Here is a 20,919-nt window from a genome sequence, read left to right as displayed (position 1 = left end):
CTTTCATTTCAACATCAGAAAAAAAAAACTGTGATCAATCTCAAATTCATTCGTGATTAAAGATTTTTCTTTTTTTTTTTCAACTGGCAAAAAGTCCTCAAACCATTTGTTGCCAGGCTCATAATGGTTTCCGTGCTGTGATTATTAAGAATTCAAATCAGCCCTGACTCCATCGACCTTGAGACAGTCGCCAGAAATGGCTGAAAAAGAACTCTCGCTAATTCAATTCAGGAAATTTCATAATATGTCATTTGATTTTACCTACCCCCAACTTCTGTTCTTCTCACAACAGAGGTGAGTCATGAATTACTTTGCGCAACACTTGTGCACGTCTTTCATTTGTCAACAGAAAACAGGACGTGACGTAATTTTTTTGCACTTGTTCTAGACATCACTCCGTCGTTTCTTTCAGCGAGGCTCCGACTGATTTCTGAACAAAAACGCTGCATTCTGAATGACCTTTCAGAGACACGTTTAAAAAGAAAAGTATTCAGCTGAATGGGTATTACATCACATCCTCGGTCAATGATGCCTTGCTCCTGGCTCAACACATTCACCTTCTCTACATCTGTATGTGCCTTTCTGTTCACTGGATCTCTGCCTGCAGTTGTTCATGTTCCAGTAAAGGTCATGGGGTCAGGGTTGTGGGACTCATTTAAGAATCGATTTTTTTTTAAAAAGGACTGTCAGGGATTGTTTTTTACCTGTATGAAGTCACCACTGCAGACTTCAGCTGGTTCTCACCATGATGCTCTGCTGTCAAGCAAAGGTCTGTCCTCCATGGTTGCAGCTTCACTCTCCAAGTTGCATCTCGATTTGAAAATGGACTTCTGATTCCAGACAGAAATGAATAGTCTCTCTGTTTGTATTTTTCAACTCTGACAAGACATCAGTGTGACTTAACTTGACTGAAAATGAAATAAAAGCTATGTTATTGGGATCATGTTTATCAGGAGTAGCAGGAAAAAAATGAACACAGTTTTTTGAATCTTTTTTTATTGTAAACGATAAATTTAAATGTTAAAACAGGCTTTGTTCATCTGCGACCGGAAGATAAAAAGAATGTATTGTCCACAGATTGAAAAAATCATTTAATATATAACTTATTTTGAAAATTAGCATTGGGAAGCAACCAAGAGTGCAATGAAGTTCAAGTCTTGTCAGTGCGGTTCATCTTCCCAAACTCCGATCTACTGGGAGCATTTATTAACGCACGGCTTCCACTCATAGATTCCAACTTACACACATCTCAGATCCCAGATCAGGATCAGTTATTCAGGTAGACTGAATTGATACAACCCCTCTCCTTCCCCTCTCAGCTTTAAAATGATATGGAGGGGCTGTGATAATGCTCCCTTAATAAATGATGGAAACTCTAAATATTTATTTTCATATTAACTTTATGCCTCATTTTACCGCCTACCTTTGTCAACAGTCACTGTTAAGTGTATGTTGTGCATTTGGATGTGTTTGCTGTGTGTTTGGTTCTTCTCTATCGCTGTTATTTCTATTGCCATGGAAACATTTACAGATGCTTGATCAATCACCAATTAAATACAAAGAAAAAGAAATTATATTATGAAAAGAGGATAAACGAGATAAAGAATGATAGTAAGAAAGTATGGAGTGCACTTAACAGTCTGATGGGAAAGAATCATCGACCTACTCCATCTTTTTTGGAGACAGAAGGATATTTTCTCACCAAACCAACCGAGATAGCAAATTACCTAAATAATTATTTTATTAAAAAATTAAATAATTTAAGAAATAGCTTTCAAGACATAGCTAATGAATCATCATATTCATTAATAAGAGATAAAATAATGTTAGGGAAAAATTGCAAATTTAACTTTGATACTGTAAATATTAGTTATATAGAAAATATGTTGAGAAATTGTAAAGATAAGCCACCAGGTATTGATGGATTGGACGGTAGACTTCTAAAAATGGTGGCTGATTTGATTGCCCCAGTCATCTGTCATATTATTAACCAAAGTTTGATAAAAATGTTGTGTCCTCAAGAATGGAAAAAGGCAAAAATAACACCACTGCCAAAGAATGCAAAACAGTCATTTTCTGGACCTAATAGTCGTCCTATAAGTCTACTGCCTGTGTTAAGTAAAATAATGGAGACTGTGGTCTGTGAGCAAATTAGAACTTATTTTTCCTTAAATAATTTAACCACGGATTACCAACAAGCATACAGGAAAGACCACTCCACAGCGACTGCCCTAGCTCAGATGGCAGATGATTGGTTAATGGATATAGAACAAAAGAAATTAGTAGGAGCAGTTATGCTGGACTTTACAGCTGCTTTTGATATTATTGACCATGAAATATTGATTAAAAAGTTAGAATGTTATGGGTTTTCACAGTCATCAATGTTATGGTTGGAAAGTTATTTAACAAATAGAAAACAACAGGTTTTTTTCAATGGCAGTTACTCTGATGAGAGGGAGGTCAGCTGTGGAGTGCCTCAAGGGAGCTGTTTGGGGCCGTTATTATATACAATCTATACAAATGATTTACCACTAGTACTAGATAAGGCTACTGTATCAATGTATGCAGATGACTCTACAATTTTGTTGTCGGCACCTAAATGCTCAGAGCTAAATACGTCCCTACAGCAGGAATTGCTATCTGTGGTGGAATGGATCAGGAAAAATAAGTTGATACTTAATGTATTGAAGACAAACAGTATTATATTTGGTACAACATATACTTTACAAGAACAGCCTGAATTGAATCTTTTTATAAATAATGTGCCTGTAAAACAAGTACAAGAAACAAAATTACTTGGTGTTGTGTTAGATAATAGATTATCATGGACGAGACATACTGATAAGATAGTATCCAAGATGGGAAGTGCTGTTTCTGTTGTGAAAAGGTGTGCAGCTTTCATGTCACTAAGTGTAATTAAACTAGTCTTGCAATCTCTAGTATTATCAGTTCTGGACTACTGTCCAGTAATTTGGTCTAGTACGTCAAAAGAAAATATAAAAAAGTTGCAAACTGTACAAAATAGAGCAGCAAGAATAGCTTTGCATTGTGGTTACAGAACAAATATCATAGCTATGCACAAGTGTTTGTACTGGTTATTGGTAAAGGAAAGATTATTGTATTCGTTACTGGTTTTCTTTAGAAACATTTTAATCACAAAAAAACCATCAATCTTGTATAAAAATGTATATTTTAGTTCAGCTAGACACAGCTATGCAACCAGACATGCTACCAGAGGAAATTTTACATTACCTAAATCAAAAACAAATACGGTTAAACGAATGGTTATGTATAGAGCTATGCAAGAATGGAATAAACTACCAGAAAATATTACACAAGAAAACAGCAAAATAATTTTCAGGAAGTTGGTCAAAAAACATCTGTGTATAATAGAGACTTAATATGGGTCAACTGGAATTACAAGTATTACTTAAAATTGCACCTTTGCAACAGAAATGGTTCCTGGCATAAACAGTAAATGAATGGGTGACTGTCAAATCTGATTTGAATTTTAATTGTTACATCGGGGTTTTTGCTTCAAGGGTGTTTAGGTGTAAGATGAAAGGGCAAAAGAGATTTGAGTTTTTGTGTGACCAATGTGCATAATATGTGTGGATCTACATAGATATGATATGTGAATGTTGTATATCTCTGCTGACCTGGGAGCGGTCTTGTATTGTTTGTTTGTTGTTGTGTTATGTATTTTTTTGTGTTTTTGTTTTTGGAATTTGTATATGGATTGTTTTGTAGATAATGTGGCTGCTTTGACACATTGTGAAGATGTTGTATGGACCCCAGGAAGAATAGCTTTGGCATTGCCATGCTAATGGGGATCCAAATAAATCAAATAAAAAATCACATATTCAGGATTCAGAGGTTGTATTCAAAGGTCAGTGCAAATATTCGAACAGGAATAATTTCAGTGCAATCTTACTTGAATTGCATCTTTAATGCCAAATTGTTTATGCTGTCATCTGCTGTGCGAACTATTCTTTCATTAGCTTGCAGAAGAATTATTCTGTCTTGACCCTGAATGAACAATTCAAGAGAAATATGTTCATGACATTTTTTTATACTTATAAAAAGAAATGGCATGAAGACCCAATCGGGACTGCAGCTCATTTGTCAATGAGTATCTAAAGAAAAGGAACGATTTGCCTAAATGGTCAAAGTTTTAAAGGTATTTTACAATCTTTACTTTCATTACCTTGTGTTTTTAAAGTGCACAATGAAAAAAAAAACAATAAATCATTTTATGTCTCAAATGGACCTTGTGGAACAAATTCACAAATGTAAGTGCCTTTAAAAGAATTTATACCGAGTGCAATAAAATTTGTATTTCTTGAGATAAAAAAAAAAAACTACTCAACATTTTATTAGTCTATAGCCTTGATGCTGATAATGTACAAACAATGTTCTTCATAAATTTTTATTGCACATGTTGTTAAACTGCAGAGTGGTATAGTGGTTAGTTTAACACTTGGTTGAGTCTGGGAGGTTTTTTTCTGTGTTCTTTATGAGCTTCCACAGGTTTCTGTACAGTTTCCTTACACAGCTCAAAGACATGCACTTGAGGCTGACTGGTAGTGATTGTTTCTATTGCGTACTTGAACTGCCAGGATTCGCACAACAGTAGTTACATTCGTATTAACGTTCATTCTGTTTTTGTCATTAAGATATTTCCATAGCCAAGTAGCCTAAAGAAGTTATGAATAATTTAGTAGAACCGTTTGTAATTAAAGGTGCTGTAGGCAGGATTCTGCATGTCCGCCATCTTGCTTAGGGTTACCTAAGCAAGATGGCGATTTGACCCATCTAAGATGGCGATTTGAAACCCAGAACAGCCAATCCTGTCCTGTTATCTCTGACATCACGCCCTTACGCAAGTTAAGCCCCTCCCACAAGAACGTGTGACAAACGCCCCTCGACCAAACACGGTTAGAGCCTCATGGGCTCTTCTGATTGGTCAAAGACACCTGGAGCTGTCGAGATTCCTTTTCAGCTCAGAACAGAGAGAGATGGAAACTCTGTGCCCTTGCGGTAGTGTAGTTATGCTACACTCCTAAAGGATTATCAATGGATACTCTGACATTTAATCCAAAGAAAACACAGAAAAATTAGCATTGACTAGCAAAATCCTGCCTACAGCACCTTTAATTGTACTGATGATTTATTAAACTTTGTAACAATCGATGAAAAATATTGTGTTTTAGGTTATTGAGAATCTTGGATTTCACTGATGAGCTTGCATATTTTTATATCCATCTATTTTAAGAAAATGTTCCCTATTTTAGCCCCTGCAGTCCCTTGTGTACTCCTACCCCCTCTTGAGAACCAGCCACTCATACGGGTGACTGCAGTTGCTCAGCTGCGTGCTATGGACATGAGTTATAAAATGAACAAGAAACAAAAAAAGTTCTGCTTGCATATCTTAACAGGTAACAATAAATATATACTGCATATTTTATTGAGACAAAAGATAAACCAGCTGGTTGTTGTGGCCGCTTAAGTCTTCATAAGAGTTGTTTTGGTGCCCTCTAGCGGTCACCTTGAGTCAAAGCCTCGCGTGTCTTTCCAGTCTCGTTGCTCTGACATGGATCTGTAACGTGGCACGAGCTGAACGAGGAGCTCTTTCACTTGATTAGTGCACTCTTTACTGCCTCCCAAATCAAGCGAGCATCCTGTTAATGTAATTGAGTGAAATGATACAAGGCTGAGTCAACAAATGAGGAACAGCTTCCAATCAAACTAATTGGATTCCTGATAAAAACTGCCATGAAATAGTTGGACTGTGACAAGAGCGGGAGCTGGAGGTCAATAACATCCATCTTTTCTGTTTTTAAAGACGTGGGAAGGATGTATTTCTCTCTCATACCATTAATTAATCCTTAACACAGAATCAATAGAAAAAACACAGAAGTGTAAAAGGTCACTGGTCTTTGGTTTAATTGGTTTTACAAATGTTAAAACAAGGCTGTGACATGTGAGAGACACAGAGGGAAAAAGTTACAAGAAAAAGCTCAGACCTTTTTTGTAAAATAAAGAGTTAAAGGGACGTCATTGTGTCTTTTCCCTTCACTCGCCTCCACACAGTTCCAGAAGGATTTGGCGGTAGTCACCAGATGTGTCTGCCTAAGAAGTGACAAACAAAAAGACCTATAGTAAAATATCAACTTTAGTTATTGTTACCACAGTTGATATATTGAAAAGGCTTTGCTGACTCTGAGCCTTCCATGCCTCACCTTGATGAAGGAGGACAGAGACTTTCCGTACATCCTTTGAAATTGAGCTTTAATATCCAGCATGTCAATCTCAGCTCTGGAGACCACTGTTCTGATGAGGACAGAATCTGTGACGCCAGGCCCCTGCAGAGAAAGAGAATGGGAGAAAAGGCATTTGCTATGTGTGTAAATGTTAAAAAAAAAAAAACCTAACCTCCACATTGTGATGATCAGTTGGTTCATAATTCCCCCATGGACTGTGGGGTTGGAGGAATATTTATCTTTAGAGAGAACGTGGTTTCTGCCCGAAAGGATTTTTGGTGTGTCTCCCATTCATTTATGCTTTCTGGTTGTTCAATGGAGAATAAAGTTTGGAGTTCATTGCTGAACACACCACCTTTCACTCCGGTTCATTGGCTCTACAATATTGTATTTGCATTTTTCATATTTACCGTCATTGATTTGTATAACCGCGCAGCAAAGAAGGCTGACTTGTTCCTCAGGCATTTCACTGAAATGCAGAAAACAAATCCAAGGTCATAAAATGCATGTTTGCACGATAAACACAACTGGTTTATAATAGCAGCCTTATTCTAAATTCACATCGAAGAAAAGTAAAAGGTGGGATTTAGCTGCATTTCATTACAGAGGCCTTCTGTGGACTGGCTTTTTTCTTTTCTTTCTTTCTTTCTTTTTTTTTTTTTTGGAGGTTTTGGTGACATCTCCAGCACCAGGAAGTCAGTGCATCACTGAAGAGACAGACCTATGGCCAGAAAGACGCTCGCCAGAGGGCCAGACATCTCTCTCTCGATGCTCTCCTCTATGTCTCTTCCAGAAATCTTCTGATACGCCACAAACACTGGAGGAAGACAAAAATTGTTAGTTTAGGAGACTTGAAGGAACGGTGTTCCTCTGAGTGTTTTCATTAAAAAAGGCCACAAGGGGTCAGTATAGTTCATACAGCACAGGAACTTGGTGAGCGGTTTGTTGAAATGGGATGAATCGTCATCACATAACATTGACAACATGACATGTTTAATGTGAAAAGTGTGTTTTAAATAATGTTTGATTTAATTTTATATAACGTTTTACACAAGCAGGTTGTGGTTCAGTAGGGAAAGCAGTTGTCTTGCAATCGTTGTCAGTTCGATTCCTGTCTCCCCCTGTCTGCATGTCGAAGTGTCCTTGGGCAAGACACTGAACCCTGAATTGCCCTCAGTGGGTGGACCGAGCGCCTTGCATGGCAGCCGCCTCCACTGGTGTGCGAGTGTGAATGGGTAGATGTGATAATGCAGTGTAAAGTGCTTTGGGTTGTGTTCATCCAGAGGAAAAGCGCTATATAAGTCTAGTCCATTTTAGCATTTCCTGCATTCTGACATGATCAATTTAAGGAAGTCATGAGATTACCTTTCAGAAGATGGTGTTGGTTCCTTCCGCAAAGCACAGAGAGAAATTTATCCTCATCTGTAGCCCATTCGGCCTCCCCAGCCTCGTAGATTTCCTACAAGCACAGACACAGTGTGAACAACACTGGTAATGATGAAGCAATATGCACGGGCAAAGCCAAATTGCTCATTTGGTTTACACAGGTCAACTCAGCTTGCGCCGAGATCAGGGCCGGCCCGGGCTTCAGAGGCGCCCTAGGCGAGCCCGAGACGAGCGCCCCTTGGGAGCGTGTTTTTCGAGCGGTCCCGACATTTGTTGAGCGGGGGCGGGGGGGGGGGGGGGGGGGGGGGGGGGGGGGGGGGGGGATGCTGGGAGGACAGCGGGGCACCACGCCCCCTGGTTCCACTTCCCTCAAGTGTTGTGCTTTTGCGCATTTCTGTTTGAAAGTTATGATGCACATAGAGTGAAACCTGTCTGTCCTATAACTTTGAGGTTTTTATTTAGCCTCTAAATGCAGGGTGGCTGCATTTTATGTAATAGTTTTTTGGCTCTCCAAGCTGTTTATCTGCTCTTTTGTTGCAGATTATTTATACAAAACGAAGCATATGCATTGTTGGTTTATTATCATTTAATACTACAGTTTACATTATATTGTTTTTCTGTTTCTGAGTCTGATTCAATAAGTAATCTATTTAGAGTGGTCTTTCAAGGTAAAAGACAGATAGTTTTTTATTTATGTGCATCATAACTCTTAACCAGAATTGTGCAAAAGCACAAAGAAAGCACAGAAATGAGCTGAATTCATCTCTGTCAGTGGGCCGTGGCAGAGCAGCACATCATTCACGGCAAAACAGAGTAAATAAAAAGTATTCAATCTTTTTAAAGTGACACTAAGGAACTTTTCAACCTTAATAAAACATTTTAATATCTTTTGTGATGATACATCGACTTACAACTAGCTGAATGACCCCTCTGTCACGGCCTGAGGGCGTCAGTATTGCTTTCACTTGGACTAAGCAACTGTGGGGAGGGTGGTAGGAACCCTGCACACTAAAAAACTCCAAATGTGCGGACTGTTTTACCGCATGCGTCACATCATGATATAACATTGTTTAGCCATCATTAGATTCATTACTTCGTTGCTATCAATCCTTCTCACAGCCACTGGAAACAAATGTAGGCGAGTTCAGTCCGACAGCATGCCACCGGGAGCAGCATTTTACTACCCCACGCGCTAGGCCTCATGGGAACTGTAGTATTCGGTCAGGCAAAACACTACCGCTTTTGTCCACTGGCGCCGCCAAAATCAACCAAAACTGAAAGTTCCTTAGTGTTGCTTTAATGTAGCGGTGCTCTTCACTGCAGCACATTTAAAGGTTTTGACTGGTCAGGATTACACTGGTTGGGTTAAACCCAGTCTTGTCTCTCTCCTCCTTTGTCACCTGCGGCGGTGGGAGGAACGGATATGTGGGTGCGCCGCACTGCGCGAGACCTCGCCTTGCTTGAAACACCCCGTTGGCAAGGCACAGGGCAGGTGCGCCGCACTTGTGCCTATTCTACCAAAACAGAGCCCATAGAGTCACACTGGTAATGATTGGGGGGGGGGGGGGGGGGGGGGGGGATTCGCTTTTCATCCTAAAACCTGTGAAATGTTACCTTGGCATCTTGGACAACCTGGGCCTCGTCCACTCTGTCGCTCTCATCCCGGGCAGCCTGCAAACAGAGGAAATGGAGCAGCTTAAAAGACAGCATGTATGATGGAAGACAGGACAGGTAAAGCTCAAAAATACAATACTAATGCGTTACTTTGTGTTACGTTCTTGACGACTTTCTGCAGTTATTCAAATAATTTCAGTTTCCAACTGAGGTCTAACAGTATTCACCCTGGCCTGAGCTGGGAGCGGTTGTGTGTTTAGGTTTGCTCACCGAGAGTAAAGAGACCAAAACCCTCTGAAACATTCCAGGTGTTTCTCCAGTAACAGCTTCCTCCAGGTCCTCCCCATATTCTGAAACAAAAAAATGTAAATAATTTCAAATCGCACATATTGTGCCTCGACAAATTGATAGCCGACATCCACATTAAGCTATTGGTGCAATCTGTGCTGAGTTTCTGCTTTTGGGACACAGATACAAAAATATCTTTTTTCAAGTTGTACAAATTCCACTGGGCGGGCCATGAGCTCGCACCTCACAAGGTCTGCTGCATATGGGGGAGGGTGTGGAGCAGCTCCACCCAAAACCCAGAGGCAATTTGTTATTAAGCTCTGGAGCTTTGCAGATACAGAGGCCTGGAAAAATGGCACAAGTTTTGCGATTTTGGCTAAAAACACCATGATCACAATTGAAACACTCTTGAGAATGCTTACAAGTATCTACAAAAGAGCACTGGAGAGGGACTTTAATGATGTGTATCAAATCAATCAAATCTGTACAATGTCACGCAACACAGAAATGCATCATAATTTATATGAAAAAAACAAAGCCATTTAAAAAAAACACTGAAGAAATAGTTAACCAAACAGAAACAAATACCTGAATAATGAGCTGCCCCATAGACAGCAGCAATGACTGAATAATTTACAGCATCCACTGTTTTCTGATAATGGGCGATTGCACCCACTAACAAACAACAAAAGCTTAAGTCATTGCTACATAATACCATGTATCATAAACGACTCATAGGCCCCAGCACGCTGACATATACAACGACCTGAGGGCAGAAATCCGATTCGTACAAATGATAAAGTTACCTTTCTTGTAGGCCAAGATGATGGTTTTCACCTCAGTGTTTGACTTTGAGGCGAGTATGTCAATCAGACAGGCCTCGTCTGCACCAGGTCCCTGCAATGAATTAGAGCGCCGCAAGTGAAATTTCATTTTGAAGCATTAATTAGGTGCACTGGCCAATAGGCAGAGATGGATTTCTATAGAGGACCCAGAACGCATCTGGGATGCATCAAAGCTCTGTAGTGTCAAGTGTCTTACAGTGAGACAGTGTTACATTACAACATTATAACAGCTACGTGATATGCAAAGCAGAACAGTCATACATAATTTTTACAAATTCCTACATGTGGAAAGGAAGAGATGAATTATTATTGGAGAATGTATTAATGAGCACAACAACGGCACCCTGGGAATTTCACCCAAGGAATTAAATTAAACCAAAAGACACACAGGTTCCATGAGATATGGTTCCAAAAGGAACAAATACAGCTTTTATCAAATAAGCAGATATTAAAGAAATAACATACATGCATTAAAACTCAACAGTTGGGGGAAAAGTTTAGTTTTACTCTGGCTGAGACCTCGTGGACGGACACAAGCTGCTGCAGGGGAGGGATCCACCAAAAAAAAAGAAAGAAAAAAAAACCCCAAAAGAATCAAGTCAAATCACCATTCATACGTGGCAAACACACTCAGTGAAGTAACCCCACCACCAGGAACACAGCAAACGAGATGGAAGGATGCCACCACCAGGTCACCAGCCGCTACAAGGGGAAAGAAATGAAACACTTAGTGGGTCTGCAATCAAAACAATAATCCAAAACTTCATCACATCACAAACGGAGATACTGCTGCTTGCCAAGTGACAGAGCAGGAGAAGAAATGGGGATCCAGAGCTGGTCTTCAGGTCCAGATGAGGAAGTGGTGATCCTGTGGATGTTCACCAAGGCTCTCTTCACCCAGGTTGGATTTTGGATACCTAGTGAAGGAGCGGTGCTTGAGGCTGGTTCCAGACTTGCGGGTCAGATCAGAACGCGGCCCGTGCATCGCCTCCGTTCTGGAATATCTCGGACCGGACTTCCCAGCTGGGGGCGCTCACATTCCTTCACTTCATGCGCAGTCCATCGTAAACAAGGCGTACATCCTGAACATCATCCTTTTTTTTTTTTTTCTTCATCCAACTTCATCCTCTTCACTAAGGAGAAGTTGGATTTTCTGAGCCTCACAGAGACTTGATTATTAAAGTAATGATTACAGGGGTTTTGGGTTTTGACCGGAGGGAATCCTGGAGGAGCTCTCCGGGTGTGTTTTCATCTGGAGGGTGACCTGTGAAGGACTCCCTGGTGAATGTTTGAGTTTCATTCATGAACGGAATAAAAGGACTGAGAAACTGAACCCGGATGGTGTGATCATGCTGGTGCACCCACACCTAACAGGCCGAGAGCTGTCACATGTACCTATTAATATTTGTTTGTTTTAGTCAACTCTGACTTATCATGGTTGAACATCACTGTTTTGTTTTAATTGTAGGCGTTGGTCTTGTTATGTCATTCAAGCACAATAACAAAAACTTGGAATATGAGGAAATGGCCTTCACCAACAGAACAAGTGCATGAGAAAAACCTGACCTTCATGGCGTTCCTCAGCTCATTGGCGTCGTACACAGGAGCGAGCATCAGCAGACCCAGAACGACATCTCTGAAGTTCCCACTCAGCTCAGAGGACAGATCATCAGCCAGGTCCTGCACATGATGAAGAAAAAACAAAAGTAAAAACAAGCACTCGCTCACTCACTTTAATTCACTTTAATGATTTCACGTATTGAACAGGGATTATCTGACAGTGAATTTAGATGAAGGGAATAATGTTTCATAAGACGTGACTTCAGTTCCTCCACTAGACGGTGTGGTTCCTGGAAAAGAGAAGCTGCTCCTAAACTTGCCAATGTGACCAGATATGGGTGTCGCCATGAGCAGAGTGACTCACTCTGTCTGCCTGCCAGGACTCCTCTCACAATCCTCACTTTTCTGCCACTCCCTCAGTGAGCGTTTTAGATAACTTTATTGATCTCCATTTAGACATACGGCGAGCTGATAATCATTCTGTTGATTTCATCAGCGCTATGTGAATTCACTGGAGTGAAGCAAGATGTCCGGAGACACATCCGCTGCTGCTGAGATAGTCCAACAGCTGTTTGGTGTGTGAGAACTGCTGCTTGAAATGTCTCACCTTCCCCACTGTTTGCTTGTAGGCCTCCTTGATGCGTTGCCTCTGGGCAATAGTACGGTGGGCCAGGACCTCGATGATAGCGGCCGCATTGGTGCCTGAAAGAAATACAGTAATATTTATTACCACGGTGTGTCTTTACTCTTCAATAAACCAATGATGATTCGGTCAATTCAGGATTTCTTCCTCAGTTTTTCTTAACCAACAATATAGTAGATTTGTGATAATCAGCGAGAGAGAGAAAAAAAACAGTTGTAACAGTTTCCATCTCCTATGATAAAAGAATAATAGTTTCTTCTCACACTGTGCATTTGAAAGTGTTTCCTACTCACTGTCAGCGAACCTAACTGGTTTGTGACAATCTGATTAAAACTGGGAAAACAGGATTAAAAGTGACGTCTCATTTGATCTTCAGCACTGTGGGCGTCAAAGCAACATGAGAGGCAATACAGGAGTGTTCAGACATGTTTCCAGTGCATTCAGTAAGTCACATTTAGGCTGGCTCATGGGTTTGCAAATGACACATTATTTTGTAGGGCCGTAGTAGTCTGGTAACAAGATTACATAGTCATCAATGGATATCAAGTACAATTTTATACCATTTAAATTATTTCTAAGCTATAAGTTATATATCAATTTGTAAAGTTTTTTTTTTTTTTTCGTTCCAACTGATTTTCTTATCTGTGAAGCTTATGATGGGGTTTATTTTACTGACTTTAAAAGACAACAGAATATCTTTCTCATATAAAAAAAACTCAAGTTAGAGCAGTCTTTCTTATGTTTTAATTTGTTTTTTGTGTTGTACGTCGTTGTACGAGGACAAAAGCGTCTCCTAAATGAAATTGTAGAGAATTGTAGTGTAGAGACAGTCAAACCGGTTTCAGGTCTTCAAGGGAAACACATCATGAAACAATTGAAAAAATTTGGCTGAAACTCTCGTTATGATTTTCACACACAGCTGTTTGTTGTTGCTGGCATGGCAGCCATCTCAACCAATTCAGATCAAGTTTACATTATGTTTAACATAGTGACATTACTGAATACTCCTGATGGTTTCTGAAGTGACAGCGTGGCCGTCTCACTCACCGGCTCCTTTCATGGCCTCCTGCAGCTTCTGGGCATCGGCCTGGGCATCAAAACCGGACGCCTCGGTCACTGTTCCACGGTTTCCAATCTGATCAAGAAGAGCAGGGCCACTTTAGTTTCTTCTTCCCTTCTTTCAGGCCCCATCATATCTTAAAGAGCTGTTAGTGAAGCATTGCCCTAGGAGAACATACTGAAAGTACAACAGAAGGCAAAGGAAACAGTCTCTACTTTCAAGGCTGGGCTTAACACCTATTTATTAAAGCTTCCATTTAGGGCTGGTTCAGGCCTTCATGGACCATTTTCTTAGTAAAGCTGCTGTATTATACTACTATATACTATGCTTTGCTACTATGTGTCCATTGTCTTTCTTCTCTCTCTCTCTGATTCCAGAGGTTCACCATCTGAAGCCTCCTGTATTGATCCACCTGCAGCGAGCGGAGCAGTGCTGAGTTGATTCAGAGAATCAATCCACCCGCCCCATCCCTTTTCTCTCTTTCTGTTCCCTCACCACAACCGGAATAGCAGAAAGCCACCACCTCTGAGCCTGGTTCTGCAAAGGTTTCTTCCTTTTAAAATGGACTTTTTACTTACTTGATCATGTGGAACTGTTGGGGTTTCTCTGTAAAAATGCCTAGAAATGACTGTGTTGTGTTTTTTGTTGCATAAATAAAGCTGAATTGAATATTGTCTACAGGTCAGGCACTTTCAACTGACCTCAAATTATGGGGACCAGATAGCTTTACATGTATTCCATTAGCACATTTTTACAGATTAAACTGACAAAGTGTAAGATCTGAACATTTTGATCAGAAGTTCATATCACGATGAAGTCTTTCATCTTCACAGGATGATCTAACCTACTGACATCCTCCAATGGAGAGAATGTTGCTGGTTATGGAAATAAAAGCCGCTTACATGTTGTGCTCTCTGTGGGAGAAAATACTCACTGCTGCCATTGTAAAAGGAGTGTCGGTTTCCAAACTGGAAATTCCAAAAACTGGAAAAGAACAAATGAATAATTATGTCAGTGGCATAAAGTCTGATGTAAGAATAAAGGAACCCACAGAGACAGCAAACTGTTACAAGTTTGCAGTTTGAGCAACATTCACCACATTCATGCCTCATCTTTTAAAAGTGTTTTACATGTGATTATAGGCTCCCTCATGTTCCAAGTCTGTGCAGTTCTTAATCTTAATGCATTCCTGTTTGTTGTGCCACACCTGTGACTAGAATTTGGCACTCAGAGAGCGCAGACCTCCGCCACAGCTCAAATCAGTCACCAACAACAGTAAGAACACTATATATAATAAAAAACATTTTATTTCTCCCCAACACAAACAATGTATGGGAGAAAGCCGTTTGTTGCATGTTCACATCTCAATGTGTTGCCTCACAGTGAAAGACACTCTGGAATCCCCCTATTTCTGTCTGTTCTGGATCCTGGTATCCGGAATACTTCCGTGATCTGGATCAGCAGCTGATAATAGAGTCACTGAAGAACTTACGCTGTAATTTTTTGCTAAGCCCCCTTGTCATTTATTGTTGAGTTATGCCCAACTGTGTCAAAGACTGCCCTATCTCTCAATGATAAAGAATCCTTTAAAAAAATTCCTGAATCCAGACAGTGATCCGGATCATCACCAAAATTTAATGGATAAGTCAGCCCAAGACCCACCTTTCCACAAAGTTTCATTGCAATCAGTCCATAACTTTTTCCGTAATGTTGCTAACAAACCAACCAACAAACTGTGGCCAAGTCGAGTGGTTTTGTTTTCACAATAAATTACAATTACTTTAAATAACACTATAGAATTACTAAAATTGGAGACTTTCATATTTACAAGCTGGTGCAAACCAGCGTCCCCAAAGTTATCAAGGCCGCAGATTCATTGGACTGATGGACCGGAACAGAATTATCAGAATAGACTTTGCTTTATTTAAGTTTACCATTCATTTACAATACAAACAGTTTCCATTTAAAACGTGCACTTCCACTCACACACTCATTCATTCAATTAAAATAAAATTACAAAATGGAAATTGTTTTAACAATGAACGGCCTTTAAATGTGGCCTACTAAAAAGAAAACAGCAGCAGCAGCAGCAGCATAACGGAGGAAGCCCAAATGGCAGCAACCAAAACCAGTCACGTGGAAGAAAACGCCCGCCTCTGCGACCCATGCTGCGACCCTAAAATGTTATAATTGGAATTTAGTTTTAGAGCTTAATTTGATTAGTTAAGATGAAGAGGTATATTGGACTTACCCAGAACCTCTAGGGCAAATCTCACCGGATCCGCAGTGGCGAATGAAATGCCACACGATGCAGGGATCTACACAGATAACTGTGTTAGATCCCAAAATATTATTAAATTTAGGGTGGAAACGCAGAAACCCATACTCACCAAACAGGTGCGCTGATGCTCGGGAGAGAACAGGAAGGAAGACGCTCAATATTAACGACAGCGGCGCCTACAAACAATTTCACAACTTGAAATTGCATGTGAGAGTGCACGCCTGTGCACCACTACCAAACCAACAAGCCGAAGTGATTACATAACCTCCTTGGCGGCGGTAATTACAAGGTACACAAGTGAGGTTGCACTCAAACTTGTTTCCTGCCTGTCAGGATCAACTTACACCACTGATGCGATCTGGAGAAGCCAAATGCTCATATTTTATCTCCACCTATATTTGAGTGCGTCAAACATTTTTATTTATACCACAAACAGCATTTAAAGGGATACTTCAACATTTTGGAAAATTTGGAAAATTGGCCCATTTACCGCATTTCCTTAGTCATTTCGAACAGCATACTTACTTTTTTGTGAGGGCGAGCTATTGTTTATTCAGAAGTGACTCTGGGAAGGTTTTTGAGACAGACACAATGGAGTGAAACATGTTGCGACTGCTGGCGGCGGGGGTCCGTAACAGGTGACCGGCCGTTGTAGAGGCGGGTGGGCCCAGCTCACAGCGGCGCTCCGCTCACCCCAACGAAGTGGGTGTAGCGCGGTGGACAGAATAATACCCCTCAATGCAGTCGGGGTGCCCGGCTGCACACACAGCGGCACTGGCAGCCCTGATGCCCCGCGTCACATGGCGGCGAGGGGCTTCCCCAGGAGGACAGGCCGGTGCAGAAGTGGGGGAGCCGGTGCTGGGCGCGACCTCTCGTGAGGATGCGGCGTGCGGGCAGAAACTGCACTTTTTAGAGGACTCGTGGCGTGAGACCGCCGTCACTGCGACCCTAGCGGCCTTTTTTGTCCCGCGGTCCATGATGGCAAGGGACCTTCCTGGCTGTCGTGGAAGTGGGGGGACCAACGCTGGGCTCATGATGAGGAGGACTGTGCTCTTTAGAAATGGCGGGATGTGTGACTGCCGTCACAGTGACCCGGGCGGCCTCGGGAGCTCTGCATTAGACAGCGGCAGGGGACCCCTGACGGAGCGGCCGCGTCGAAGGAGAAGAGGCCGCAGCCACGCTCTGCACAGCCATGCGGCGCAAGCGCGGTGAGGGATTGTTGCTCTTCAGAGACGCCAGAGTCTCATGGTGCCACCACAGCTTCATCATTCGCCTCAACACTCCGCATTATCTGACCGCGAAGGGAGGCCGGTGAGGGAAGGACTAAGTCCGGCCGGGCTCGGCATGGGTCTGCTGTGCGAGCGCGGTGAGAAACGGGAATGATGCTCTTTACAGATCTAACGGGCCTGACAGCCTTTAATAACAACACTTTTAAAAACAGATGGAGGCGGGTGAGTAGAAGGAGTCCTCCGCGTCACGGGAGGCTGGTACCCTCTCAGCTGGTCGGTGTCACGGGAGGATGAGGAGTGGCGGACAGCTGGACGACTCTGGCCAGATGCTGCAGGATCCCAGGGGGCAGACCTCCTCCGCTCTGCACGACGCCGGCGTGGAGGATTCAGCACACGGCGGGGCTGGAGGTGGGGAGCGAGCTGCTGCGAGCCTCGGGCCGCCACCTCCAGGTGTTCGATGATAACCTGTATGTCTGGACCGAAGAGGGAAGCAGTAGAAACGGGCAACCCCAAAATACTCTTCTGGTCTCGTTCCACAAGGGAGGAGAGGCCAAGCCACAGGTGTCTCATACCAAGCTGGGCGCTGGCCATGGCATGAGCTCCTTTGATTACGGTGGTACGGCACATCTGCATTAGGACCTCGGCTGTGTTGTGGATCTCCTCGATGTCTTCCGGTGATAGATCTGAATGCTCGTGGCAGAACTTATCAATGAAGCCTAGGAGGAAGGTCAGATTGCCATTAGCATAACCGTGGTCCAGAAAGGAAGCCATGCGCCTGTCTCTCTCAGAGGGCAGCAAGGGCTTTCCACCGAGCCAAGGGGTGGAGGTGGGTAGCAGGCAGAGTCTCACGGAGTCCTCAATAACTGGGACTCCGGAGACAAGGGGCCAGACGTCCACACAACAGTATTCACGGTAGCCTTTCACCGCGCCCTTGGCGGTGAGGGGCGTACACCAATCACGCTGCACGTTGGCCTGGAAAGATGGCACGGCGGGACACAGACCGCAGTCCGGGACTGGGTCGTTAACCGAAGTGGAAAGTCGCGCTGCGCCGGCTCCGGAGGCTGCGTCGGGAGTGCCAGGCCGATGCGGTCCGCAGCGGTGGTGAAGAGCACTGTGAGGTGCTCCACAGGCTCGCGGGGCGTGCTCAGACGGCTGACTCTGGAAAACGTCGAGAGGGAATCATCATGCCGCTCAGACTTCTCCGAGCCGGAGGAGTCGCAGCAGCTCAGAAGATCCCTGCCTGTCTCAGCCCTGTCGGTGAAGGTGGCAGGAATGGCGGCGAAGTCAGCGCTGGTCTCGTCAGGAGCGGAAGCCGGTGAAACGTCGCCCAGAAACGCCGCTCGACACTCGGTCTCTTCAAGCGGGAGAGCAAGGCAGGCAGAGCAGGAAGCCTGCTGGCTCTGATGCTGCCAGCCCAAGCAGGTAAAGCACGACTCGTGGCGGTATTGGTCGAGGAGCGGAGTGCCCGACGCCAGAGGGCGACAATTCTCGGGCCGGCTTGTCCATAATCTTCTTGTCTTGAATCTTGAGAGGAGCTTCAGATCAGTCTCGAGGCTGAGAAAGAAGAAGGAAGTTGTGTGGGCTCATGCTGCTTATATGGTAAGGGGCGAGGCGGTGTGCCAGCGCGCGAGCAGGATTGGCGCGGTAGTTTTTTTGATCTGTCTCAGTGTCTGGCTGGCGCCAGGGAGGGTACCAATAGCGAAGCCCGTAGGTGGGATAACCATCACATGAAGTAGAATGTGAATGTTGTTTCTTCCTTTTCCTGTTTGCATCACCCATTTGAATGGAACAGATTAGTCTCGAGAGTTTTATCGTTAAAGGACATGAGTCACAAAACTGAAAACGAATAAAGATCTGTTTGCATAACTTGACAGGTAATAAAAAAATAAATACTGCAGATTGTAAGAGCCATTTTTGGGTTTTGTATTTTATTTTATTCCTGCTGAATTATTTGTGCTGTGAGCGTCCCACCACTGGAGGCATCCCACTTCATAAAAATAAAGCTGAATTGGAATTGGTATGATCTGTCAGAGGTCATATGAACAGGCGGGTGAGGCTCTCAGGTGTGGCTGATTGCAGAATCAGTTTTACACAGTGTAATGGCACGTTGTTTAATGGTGTTAATTTGAACTGGAAAATGAATAACTGCACTAAAAGCAGAGCACAACAGTGGAAAGTGTTATACATTGGTGTATATTGGAGTCGGTGGAGAGGAAACTGGATAATAAATTGCAACAAAATTATTGTGGAACAAAGCACACAGTGGACATCTCATTTGACAAAAAAATCTCCATCAGCAACCAATTGCCTCTGTTTGACAGGTGAAAGGGGCAAATATACAGATTTGATTGACATTCAAGGTAAACCAGCTGGTTCCAGAGCTCTGCTGTGGCCGCTTCAGTCTTCATGAGTTGTTTTGGTGCCCTCTAGTGGTCACCTTGAGTCAAAGCTTCACGTGTCTTTCCAGTCTCGTTGTTCTGACATGGATCTGTAACGTGGCACGAGCTGAACGAGGAGCTCTTTCACTTGATGAGTGCACTCTTTACTGCCTCCCAAATCAAGCGAGCATCCTGTTAATGTGTTTGGGTGAAATGATACAAGGCTGAGTCAACAAATGAGAACAGTTTCCAATCAAACTAATTGGATTTCTGATAAAAACTGCCATGAAATAGTTGGACTGTGACAAGAGTGGGAGCTGGAGGTCAATAACATCCATCTTTTCTGTTTTTAAAGACGTGGGAAGGATGTATTTCTCTCTGATATCATTAAGTAATCGTTAACACAGAATCAATAGAAAAACACAGAAGTGTAAAAGGTCACTGGTCTTTGGTTTAACTGGTTTTCCAAATGTTAAAACAAGGCTGTGACATGTGAGAGACACATAGGGAAAAAGTTACAAGAAAAAAGCTATTGTGTCATGTTGTTATACTTTGAAACCCCCAGAGGGCGCTGTTGAGGACTGATGAGACTGATGACTGATGAGGCTGAATCCAGCTTTACGGAGATCAAGAGACTGATAGCTGAAAGCCCAGCTCTAGCATTGTACGACCCAGACTTGCCTACTTACGTGACTACTGATGCCTCTGACTATGGACTATGGACTTACCCAGCTTCACACGGACAACACAGAGAGAGTTGTAGCTCTTGCATCCAGGACACTCTCACCTGCTGAAAGGAAGTATTCTACTGTTGAATGTGAAGCACTTGCATGTGTCTGGGCAGTGGAAAAGTGGAGAACATATCTGTGGGGACGTCACTTTGTGCTTCGCACAGACCACCAAGTGCTTACAACCCTGCTTACGTCCAAAGGAACAGGTCGTGCTGGACTACGAATTGCAAGATGGTCAGCGAGACTACTTTGCTTCACATATGACATGACTTACCATCCTGGGAAACAGGATGTCCCAGGAAATCCTTCTTACCTGGTTTCTGACAACGGATGTCAGTTTACCTCCCATGCATTCAGACTCTTTCTCAGAGAGAGGTACATCATTTCCGCTCCAGTGTCTACTATCCCAGAGCAAATGGAGCCATTGAAAGATTCAACAGAGTTTTGAAAGAGTGCATACAGACAGCTGAAAGAATGCACAGACCATGGAAACAAGCAGTGACGGAGTTCTTACAGAGCTACCGTGCGACAAAACATGCAACTACAGGAGCTACTCCATTTCAATTGCTGAGAAACAGGAAGATGCGCACAAAGCTAAATGTGCTTCCGGTTTCACACAAAATTACGTCACATGAAGACGT

At 42.8% G+C, this 20,919-nt stretch overlaps 1 protein-coding gene across 2 annotated transcripts; it reads right to left on the bottom strand.

Moving 5' to 3' along the window:
• Positions 1–5,922: 5,922 nt before the first annotated feature.
• LOC115382460 (annexin A4-like) lies at positions 5,923–16,290 on the bottom strand. Of its 2 annotated transcripts, XM_030084188.1 has the most exons (15): positions 16,050–16,290; positions 15,911–15,977; positions 15,724–15,835; positions 14,594–14,643; positions 13,647–13,734; positions 12,564–12,658; positions 11,963–12,076; positions 10,358–10,448; positions 9,534–9,613; positions 9,264–9,320; positions 7,629–7,722; positions 6,985–7,080; positions 6,674–6,732; positions 6,243–6,365; positions 5,923–6,132 (listed from the first exon to the last, which is right to left on the bottom strand). In XM_030084188.1, exons 3-15 carry the CDS (start codon positions 15,824–15,826, stop codon positions 6,076–6,078), a joined length of 1,107 nt encoding a protein of 368 aa, XP_029940048.1. In that variant the 5' UTR covers positions 15,827–15,835; positions 15,911–15,977; positions 16,050–16,290; the 3' UTR covers positions 5,923–6,075. The 2 variants fall into 2 exon arrangements, with proteins under 2 accessions (XP_029940048.1, XP_029940049.1); XM_030084189.1 differs by lacking the exon at positions 15,724–15,835 and having other exon boundaries at positions 16,050–16,289.
• Positions 16,291–20,919: the final 4,629 nt, after the last annotated feature.

The sequence above is a fragment of the Salarias fasciatus genome, assembly GCF_902148845.1.
Source record: "Salarias fasciatus chromosome 7 unlocalized genomic scaffold, fSalaFa1.1 super_scaffold_4, whole genome shotgun sequence".
In the NCBI taxonomy this organism is placed as follows: domain Eukaryota; kingdom Metazoa; phylum Chordata; class Actinopteri; order Blenniiformes; family Blenniidae; genus Salarias; species Salarias fasciatus.
Note: the sequence above shows the minus strand (reverse complement) of the source record. Positions and strands in the feature narration are given on the sequence as shown.

Excerpts from the sequence above, each read along its gene's own strand:
- LOC115382460 (XM_030084188.1), bottom strand. The coding sequence starts at position 15,826 with ATGGGTCGCAGAGGCGGGCGTTTTCTTCCACGTGACTGGTTTTGGTTG. Across the intron at positions 12,659-13,646 it reads GGAGGCCATGAAAGGAGCCG|GCACCAATGCGGCCGCTATC; the intron begins GTGAGTGAGACG and ends TATTTCTTTCAG. Across the intron at positions 6,133-6,242 it reads CTCTGTCCTCCTTCATCAAG|GCAGACACATCTGGTGACTA; the intron begins GTGAGGCATGGA and ends GTCACTTCTTAG.